Genomic DNA, 10,389 nt, shown 5'->3' with positions numbered 1-10,389 from the left:
GGTGAGGGCAAAGTTCGGTGGTGAGCATTGCTCCCCCACGTGTTTCGTTCCTGAATTCCGGTGCTTGTTGCTTTTTTTAAAATAATAATAATAATAATAATAATATGCAACTCGTGTATAGTAGAACTTGTCCCCAATCGATATCAACGCAACAACCATCTAACATCCCCCAAAACCAACCACCAGTGTTTGTCAAAAAAACACAATAACCAACCACCAATGGCCACCCCTTTAAGTCTCTTTCAAGGAGCATTCCAAAATAAGTGTAAAAAAACAGAGACACACACACACAAGGAAAACCACAAAATACAAAGCAGGCGTGGCTTTCCCTGCTTCTAACTTCGGAAGTCTTTTTTCCAACCAACTACCACTCCCATCTCACTATATATCTTCTACAACTCATCCCTTCCAAAACTCTAACCTTAACCCTAACCCTAACCCTAACCCTAATCCTCACAGCCATGTTACTCCCAACCCTTGTTCCATTACTTCTCCTTCTCCTTCTCCTTCTCCTTCTTTACAAGACTTTCAGAAGAAAGCTCCCACCAGGGCCAAGGCCATGGCCAGTGGTGGGCAACTTATATGATATTGAACCGGTCCGGTTCAGGTGTTTCTGGGAATGGTCTAAAAAGTACGGTCCAATCATGTCGGTCTGGTTCGGTCCAACACTGAACGTGGTTGTGTCTAGCCCGGAGCTAGCAAAGGAAGTGCTGAAAGAACATGATCATAAGTTGGCCGACCGGTCCAGAACCCGGTCCTCAGCCCGGTTCAGCCGGAACGGGTCGGACCTTATCTGGGCCGATTATGGAGCTCATTACGTGAAGGTGAGAAAGGTTTGCACTTTAGAGCTTTTCTCTCCAAAGAGACTTCAAGCTTTTAGGCCTATCCGGGAACATGAGGTCTCTGCCATGGTTCACTCCATTTTCAGCAACGTCACTCAACAAGGTTCCAATTTTTTTATTAATTTTTTTATTTTTTTATTTTTTATTTTAAAGAATTTATTTGGTTCACAATGAATTAGCACGGAATTATATGGATCTATGCCTATGTTAAATATATAAAAATATAAAAAATAATATTATAGAAAAAGTTCATCAAAGATTTGGAGAAACTTCACAATTCGCATTGATATTTTGCTTCTTTTTCTTTGAATGATAATTCTTTTAAAAAAAATGGTTAATTAAGTCAAAATTTAATAATTAGAAAAAAATTTCACAAGCTAATTAAGCTTCACTTAAGCTTTTTGTATTTTAACAACATCACAAGAAATAAAAATAAAAATAAAAAAATATTTTCTATATAAAAATATAAAGTATAATACTGTAGAAAATGTTCACAAAATATTTGGAGGAAACTTCACAATCTGAGTTAATATTTTGCTTCTTTTTCTTTGAGTGATAAATTTTATAAAAAAATTATTAATTAAGTGAAAAATTTAATAATTAGAAAAAAAAATTCACAAGCTAATTAGACTTCACTTAAACTTTTTGTATTTTAACATCACCAAAAAAAAAAAAGTTTTTCTTCTTTGATATTTCTGAAATTTTTTTGCTCTTATTTTTGTTTTATAATAATTATATAAATAAAAGTTGACAGGAAAATGAATGCTTATGTATAAAAATTAATACTGTACCTTTTTTTGTTGTACTTTTTTTTTAAAAAAATCTTTTTGTTTCATTTGTTGAACTAGTTTATTGAAAGGGCATTTTTTCCACTGTAACCATCCTTTTTTTAAATTGTCAAAATAACTTTACCCAAAATATATTCATCAAATTAACCATGAAATTATGACATCAACCCCCATCTCATCACCCATGTGTTTTTAAAATATAAAATATTAGTTTTTTTTTTCAAAAACACCTTTTAGGGTGTTTTTAAAAAATAATAATATATTTTTAAAATAATATATCTTTAAAAATAAATCCCGTTGAAAAAAAATTATTTTATTTTTTTATAAAAATGATAAATATTTAATAATAATAACTTAAGAAAATAGTTTAAAAAATAAAATATTTTTTATTTGTATTTTTTAAAAAATAAAGGGTGTTTTTGGGAAAAAAAAAAGACCTAATATTTTATTTTTTAAAAACACATGGGTGATGAGGTGAAGGTTGATGTGATGGTTTCATGGTTAATTTGGTGAATATATTTTAAATAAAGTTATTTTAGATAATGAAAAAAACATCAATAGCGGTAAAAAGCCCTTAATAAAATAATGTCATAGTTTTCTTTTTTTAAATACTAGCAATTAGATAAATAAATGCTGACAAATATTGGCTTAAAAGTAGAAGGTGATTTTTTTGTTTAGAGTACAATAAATAAATGTTGAGGTAATGGTAAAAAATGACACTTCACTGACTTTTGTCATCATAAGCCACACTAATAACCAATGTTTGAACCTTATTACCTCCTTTCGTGAGATAGCTTGACCTTATATCAATTATGTGACACTTTGGTGTTTTTCAGTCTTTCATATGTCATCTTTAAATTGAAAATGATTACTGAAACAAATTATTAAGATAGCAATTTTTGTATCCTTTTTTTTAAAAATTGCTATCATGCAGGAATAAAGTAGTAATTTTTCTGTATAGCTTATACCAGCCATCTCAATGATCTCATAAATGTCATGACACCTCCAACAAAACAGTGAAATAATACTCTAGCACCCAAAAATAGCAAGATTTTTTTTTTTCGCTATTATTGGGATATTTATTATATCATTCTATCTTGATATTTATCTTAATTCAAACATAAGAAGTCTTTATTCTTCCTTACTTTTAATTAAGGATGGCGATTTAGTTCTATTCTACAAGGACCCATCCAAATCCAGCCCCCAAAATTCCAAAATTTTCTTAGTTTTTCAGAAATTCTGGTCTTAGAAAAATCGGGACAAAGATCTTTATTTGATACAATTTTTATGCATATATATATATACAAAGACTTATATTATTATATATATTATTTAGTTCAATATAAAATTAAGACAATAATTCAGATAGATCTGGGTTTTGGATAAGGTCTAGGGTGAGACATACTCTAAATCTGCCCCATTCTGATCCTTAATTTTATTTCACTTTACGTATTATATTATTTTTGTCTCTTGTCCATTTTTTTTTAAATTAACCGACATAAATCAATGAGAGAAAAATACATGCATATATATATATATATATATATTGACTAATAAAAAAGAAAAATAAAATAAAATGCTAATACGACACACATGGTGGTGATGGTGTAGAGAACAAAGGGAAAAGCTTTGTATTAAGGAGTCACTTATCAAGTGTGGCATTCAACAACATAACAAGGCTTGTGTTTGGGAAGAGGTTCATGAACTCAGAGGGCATGATGGATGAGCAAGGACTGGAGTTCAAGGTCATTGTTTCCAATGGGTTGAAGTTTGGTGGTTCTCTTGGTATCCCTGAGCACATACCTTGGCTCAGATGGATGTTCCCTTTGGACGAAGAGGCTTATGCCAAGCATGCCAACCGCCGGGACCGTCTCAGCAAGGCCATCATGGATGAGCACACTCAAGCTCGCAACATCTCCGGCGGCGCCAAGCAGCATTTCATTGATGCTTTGCTTACTCTTCAACATCAGTATGAGCTCAGTGAGGACACCATCATTGGACTTCTTTGGGTATGGACCATGCTCATTCACTTTCTCTTTAGTTGTTTTCGTGTTTTATTTTGTGGCATAGATGTCAAATATACAGTAAGTACTACCTACTCAATTAAAATCAGAAATTTAGAAACAGACCGTTGCTTTAGTAACAAAACTCATTTATATGAGAGATGTTTCGAATAGGAGTTATTCCTATGATTTGATTTTAAAGGATAAAGTTTGGCAGTTAAGTAGTGCATACATACATATATATATATATATATTAATACATTCATGTAGATTTAACTGAAAAGTTTGTAATCAATAATAAATTGATTGACCTATCACAGTACTTAACCTAAAATGTTTTGATTTTTTGATTTGGTGTTTAATCATTAGTATGAGTGATTTTTTTATTCTCGCCACTTTTGTATTTAAGAGATGACAAATATATGTGCAGGACATGATAACGGCTGGAATGGACACAACAGTGATAACAGTAGAGTGGGCAATGGCAGAGATAGTAAAAAATCCAAGAGTCCAAGATAAAGCACAAGAAGAGCTTGATCGAGTGATTGGTTCAAACCGCATCATCACTGAAGCTGACTTCCCAAGCCTACCCTACTTAAATGCACTAGTAAAAGAAGCTCTTCGGCTCCACCCTCCAACACCATTGATGCTCCCTCACAAAGCCAGTGCCTCTGTGAAGCTCGGTGGCTATGACGTGCCTAAAGGTTCCGTCGTGCATGTGAATGTGTGGGCTATTGGCCGAGACCCAAGCATGTGGAAGAATCCGTTGGAGTTTCGGCCCGAAAGGTTCTTGGAGGAGGATATTGATATCAAAGGACATGATTTTAGGGTGTTACCTTTTGGTGCCGGTAGAAGAGTTTGTCCGGGGGCACAACTGGGAATTTACTTGGTGATGTCGATGTTGGGGCATTTGTTGCATCATTTTAGATGGAGATTGCCGGAGGGAGTGGAGAATGAGAATGTGGATATGGGGGAAAACCCTGGGTTAGTCACATTCATGAGCACGCCATTGCGAGTTGTGGCCACACCGAGGTTACCGGAGGCTCTTTATAAGCCAGTAGAAGTGGAGATGTGAGCATGCATGAGTCTTATGTTGGAAAGAAAAACAAATTTTGGGTTTTGTTACTATCTTTGGATAGTTTGAATGATTAATAATCACTTGTTTGAAAACCTATTTGGTAATTAAAGTAAGCATAAAATAGCTTTTTGCTGTTACTTTCACGTTGTGTTGTTCTAGATTTTTTTTCCCTTCTTTGAACTGATGATTTTGGTGATGAAAATGGTCTTTCTTATTCTATTTTTATTGGTTTAATATAATTTTTATTGGTTTAATATATATTTGCAAATATGTAGAATTTAGCTGACTTGATGGAACGGGCCAAAAATCCATAACCGGCCTGTAGCTGGCACGATTACAGATTAATTGGAGTATCCCAACTAGGTGACATGACATGTTAATTAGCCAGGTTGAGCCCTTTTTTATTTTATTTTTTTTTAAAAAAAAATTAACACACCCTCACCAAAATTCGAACCATGACTTTCGATTCACCAATCAAACATCCTAATCACTCAAACAAGCTTTTTCCTTGTTTTGTTAAATTAACAAAAAAACAAAAAAAGCTAAAAACATATTTTAAAAACAACATAAAATTTTTTTTCAATTTTTTTTCAATCTATACATACCGTTTTGCATTATTCTCTCTCCATTCCATTTTACTTGTCACATTTACCTAATTCACACCCATTAAGAAAAATTGTTTAAAATTAGTTAATTATCTATATTTTATAAAAAAATTTATTACTTTTCAAAACTACCCCTATTTAAAATCCACTAGTAGATTATATAATTTAATGTTTATTTGATTGTGATTTATTGAAAATTGTACAAGTGCATTAAATTAAATGGTAAATTTGAAAAAATTATTTAATGTTGCAGAAAATTTCTAATGTGACAAGCAAAAAAAAATAGAGAAGAGCTCCAAAACATGATAACTAAAAAGGAACGAGGGAGTAATATTTTGCATTTAGTGTCAAGTTATTTAATTTAATTGATATTAGTAATCATTATATATAAAAAAAGATATTATTTGTCTATCATCTTTCTCCTCTCCATTCATATTTATAGTGCCCTAGTCCATATGGGACCACATAATGGTAGCATAGAGCCCGTATGGAGTGTAAAAAATGTCATTCGCATTATACAGCCACAATGCAAGCTCATGAAGTCCGCATAACCCTCAAGTGGAGTCATGCGGGCTCTATCAAAGCTATATACCACCCACACAGCTTTATAATGTGTTTATACAGCCTTTATGCGGGTTGCATATGGGCATACATAGGTATGCTACACTACTACTAAAATGTGTCTTTGGGCTCTTGATGACCTTCCCATGCACTACAAAGCAAATAATACCAAAGTAAGCACAAAACAGGCATCAATGTAACAAAATAATATGCAAAGTATATAAAATACATGTATGAAAATATGTTTATTTAGACACTTTTCATAACATCCCCAACACTTATGTGTTTATTTGTCATCAAGCAAACTAAACATGAAGAACAAATAAGAATGATTAGTGGCTAAATATACAACCTCGATCTCAAAAGTGGAGGATCTTAATAGCAAAAAGAAACGAACTCAAGAGGTCAAGCCACATTAAACCCAAATAAGATAATCCTATCATACCCAAAGTGATTCCTTGTCGTGTGTGCGAACCTCTTATCTCGCTCTCCTTAATCCAGATTAGTCCCATGACTCTAAGAAGTGCTCCTCTACATGCTAGGGTTCACTCCACATACAATGATTACCAGAATAAAAAAAACCTAAGTATACCCTCAATGAACTCCTGAGATCCTTCTAACTCTAGCTTTCAAGACTACACACCTAAGTTCAAGAGGTAGTAGACAGTCTAGAAGCTAAATAGGTTTTTTTTTATATGTTGGGAATCTTAAGTCGGACTAACGTAGATTGTATATTGCCTTTTTGAGGGGTGCACATGCTAATTGGGCACCAGGACACCTAACTACTCGGTCAATTAGACGTCTACATCAACGCGTATATACCCTGCAAGAAGTGGGACAGTGTCCTCTTCTTATTTCTATCTATTGCCTATATCATGTTGCCTAGACTAGTCTACATGTTATAAGATTAATTATGGTTGGAGCTCACTTTAGAGTTGGAAAAGCTAATTGAAAATAGAATTTAACAATCTAAGACACAGCATCAATGTAATGGGTTAGCATCAAAGAGAAATAAAATCAATCGTATATAAACTTATTCCAAGTGTCTAAAGTATTTGATAGAGAAGTTGATTGTGAAAAGTGTGGAAAACACTCAGGCTAAAATAGGACTTCCATTTAGGCACAAATAAAAGAAGATCATATTCTTTATAATTCAACATCATGAGATTCTAAACAAGATATTTATAGCTATCATTGGGTACACTACAACAAAATTGATGATTAGTGACAAATTTAGTTATGACATATTAGTTTTTTGATCACAAATAAATGACATTAAGTGACAAAAATATGGTTTCGTTGCGCATTTTATTAGTTCGAGTATTTTAAGTGACAATATTTTAAATCGTCATATGATAGTGTCACCAAATATTTGATGTTGTATCTTCTGAGTAAATGGAGATGGAGGAAAATTTTTTTAGTGACAACTTCAACATTGGGTGACAATTATATTAAGTCATTAATGCAATATTTTTTTGTGACGAATTCTAAAATGTCTTGCTTGTAAAAAAAATTAATATAATGTCACCAATACTAATATTTACTATCGGTGATAATTTAAATTTGGTCATGTATCTTAATTATTTTTTATGACATACAAATTCATCACCTAAATATAAGTAATACTGACATTATATTATTCGTCACCTAAATGTAAGTAATATTGGCATTATATTATTTTCCCAGATACATATGGCATTAAAGGATGATATTAGCGAATGTCACCATTTATTAATTAATTTAATGACATTAACCATATGTCACTAATAAATTTTTTAGTGAAAAATTATTAAATATTATTGTAACATTTTTAATGGAAAAAACATGATTTGTTGTTTGATTGCATCAATTTTTCTTGGAAAAAGTCACATTTTCCATGGAAAATGTATTTTTGGCTACATAAAATGCTATTTAATCCCAATCTATTATTTTTTGAACATTTTGTAATAGATATTTTTTACATACACAAGAATTCAATCTCAAAATTGATTCAAATTTTACGGCGTGTATCACCTATAGTATATATATTAATTTGAGGGAGATTTTCATACTCACAAAGAAAAAGATTTATTTTTATTTTTGTTCCGAATAAGAGTAAAAGAGGAAAAAAGAGAGGATAAGTCATACCCTCGAAATCATGGAGTAAAAAAATATAAAAAGTGATAATATTTGGATATTCAAATTTTTTTTGAAAATTTAAGAAAAAGAAAACAAAAGGATAATTTAAAAAAATATATTCTAAGAAAAATATATAATCTCTCAATATTTTTTTAATTGGATAAATAAAAAATATATATCCTTATGCAAAGATTGCTAGGATTAAAAAAAAGGAGAGATCGGAATTTTATTTTTTTAAATAAATCCGGGATTTAAAAAAATCAGATTTATTATAGTAAGAAATATTAAATAAATAAATATATACTAAAAAAAGTGAGGATAAAAAAATAATAAATAATAATAATGATCCCGATAATAATCCGGATACTAAAAAATAAAATAAAATATACAAAATAATAGATATAAATCCGGATATTGAAGAAATGGAAAAAAAAAAAAAAATTCAAATTTAAAAAAATAATAAGAATGAAGAGATAATGATGAAAAATATATATTTAAAAAAAAAGCCTTCTTGATTCCATATTCACACATCATCGCATAATTTCAAATAAACATAAAAAATTAAGTTAAATTAATTAATTAATTAATTAAAAGATATGAATATAAACATATAACAGTCCCAAACCGATATTTTTTGTTATTATAAACATAATTAAGTCAGTATATATTTTTTATTTAAAAAAAATGTTAAATTTATTACAATAATTTGATAAATAATTAAAATAAATTTGAGTTTACTTAGACTATACCCAAATATAAACAGCTTCAAAATTGGGATAATCATCTACTTTAGGTAATTTAATAAATAATTAATATAATTTGTGCATATTCATTTACTTTAATTTTTTTAAATTGAATTATAGATAATGACTATAGATAATTATATTATATTATATTATATTATATTATATTATATTATATTATATGATATTATATAAATCGATTCTATCCTTTTACTTAACCATAATTTATGGTAAGCATGATTTTAATTAAAAAAATTAATACGGTTAAATTTACCAATAATTTAGATTGTTATATATTTTTAAATTTTAATTTATCTAATTGCTTTTGCCTATCATATTATTTAAATATTTCTATAAAAACAAATCTAGAAGGAAAACTCTATTATTTATTTAATAGTATTGGGTGTATACACACCGGAGGATTTTGCACTTGTTGAATTTCTAAGGTAATTTTAATTTATTGCATATATTTTTATATATTGATGTAATTCATCTTTGATATTTATTTAATAGTTGATTAAATATCAAGTAATAAAAATTATTTACGTTAATTTGATATTTACCAAAATTGTTTTTGACATATGTCTAGATTATGCAAGTTTTCATATATTTTATTGACATAGGCACAAATAGGGTAGGCTTCCAGTGGGGGTTAGGGTTCCGGTGGGGGAAGAGGGTGCCGGCGGGTTAATTGTTATAGAAATATGTGCCATTTTATTTGATTTTTGGATTAAAATTTTTGTTTGGTTTTTTAGGCAAATATTTGTAAATTTTTCTTTAGTTTTTATTTTTTTCTTAAAAAAAAATTCTAGCTTGCCCTTGTTCTATAGCCTTATTAATGATCTCAAAATTTTTGCATTATGTACCATATATTAAGCCTTTTTTTTTGGGTCTTGAATGGCCAATCCCACAACTTTAGACTTTGTTTTCTTCCCTTCCTCTTTGATATGGTTATATACCTTTACGCAAAGCAAAAAACACTTGATTATTTTTAAAGAATTTTATAATAACAACATCTTCATTTTAGCTTTATTGGGCACCTAACATGTTTTGACAAAGCAAAACATACTATACACCCTTGTTATGTGCACCATTTTGTTGACCATTATAATGAAAATAAATAACCTCTATTCTAATACTCATGTAAGTTTGTTGATTTGTACTGTATTCAGGTTATTGAGGTTATTATTGATTTCAATTGATTATTTTTTTAATTAGATAGAATAGTTATAAATGTATATATTTACTATTTTCTCTATTTTTAAAGATGGCACCAGGAAAATCAAGGTAAGAAAAGGACAACTATAGGGCAAGTACAATCAAGTAGCACTCGAAACCATCAAGTTCAGATAACTTCTGATCAAGTGGTTCAACCCTCAATTGAAATCACATCAAAACCATCAAATAGAATCATCACAAGAAGATTTTGAAGATTCACTTGGTAAAAATTCTAGTATGCTTTTATAAACTAAGTTAACTTAATTTATTTTAGACTTTTAATATTCAAGTGAAAATATTTATATTTTTTTTATTGATGTAGCTTCTAGCCCCCCTAAAAAAGTACAAGGGCCAACTAGGGGTTTGGGACTTGAAAAACTTATAAAAGGAAAAAATAAACTGCCAATAGACATAGCAATAGGTAAGGGGAGAC

General features: G+C 29.9%; 1 protein-coding gene across 1 annotated transcript; it reads left to right on the top strand.

The window, feature by feature from the left end:
• The first annotated feature begins 382 nt into the window (after window positions 1–382).
• LOC120265863 (cytochrome P450 98A2-like) lies at window positions 383–4,848 on the top strand. The gene is made up of 3 exons (XM_039273832.1): window positions 383–945; window positions 3,242–3,639; window positions 4,064–4,848. The coding sequence occupies exons 1-3, from the start codon at window positions 462–464 to the stop codon at window positions 4,706–4,708; spliced, it is 1,527 nt and encodes a 508-aa protein (XP_039129766.1). The 5' UTR covers window positions 383–461; the 3' UTR covers window positions 4,709–4,848.
• The last annotated feature ends 5,541 nt before the right edge of the window (window positions 4,849–10,389 follow it).

Source organism: Dioscorea cayenensis, chromosome 7, assembly GCF_009730915.1.
Source record: "Dioscorea cayenensis subsp. rotundata cultivar TDr96_F1 chromosome 7, TDr96_F1_v2_PseudoChromosome.rev07_lg8_w22 25.fasta, whole genome shotgun sequence".
NCBI classification, from domain to species: Eukaryota; Viridiplantae; Streptophyta; class Magnoliopsida; order Dioscoreales; family Dioscoreaceae; genus Dioscorea; species Dioscorea cayenensis.
This window is presented reverse-complemented; position numbering and strand designations above follow the sequence as displayed.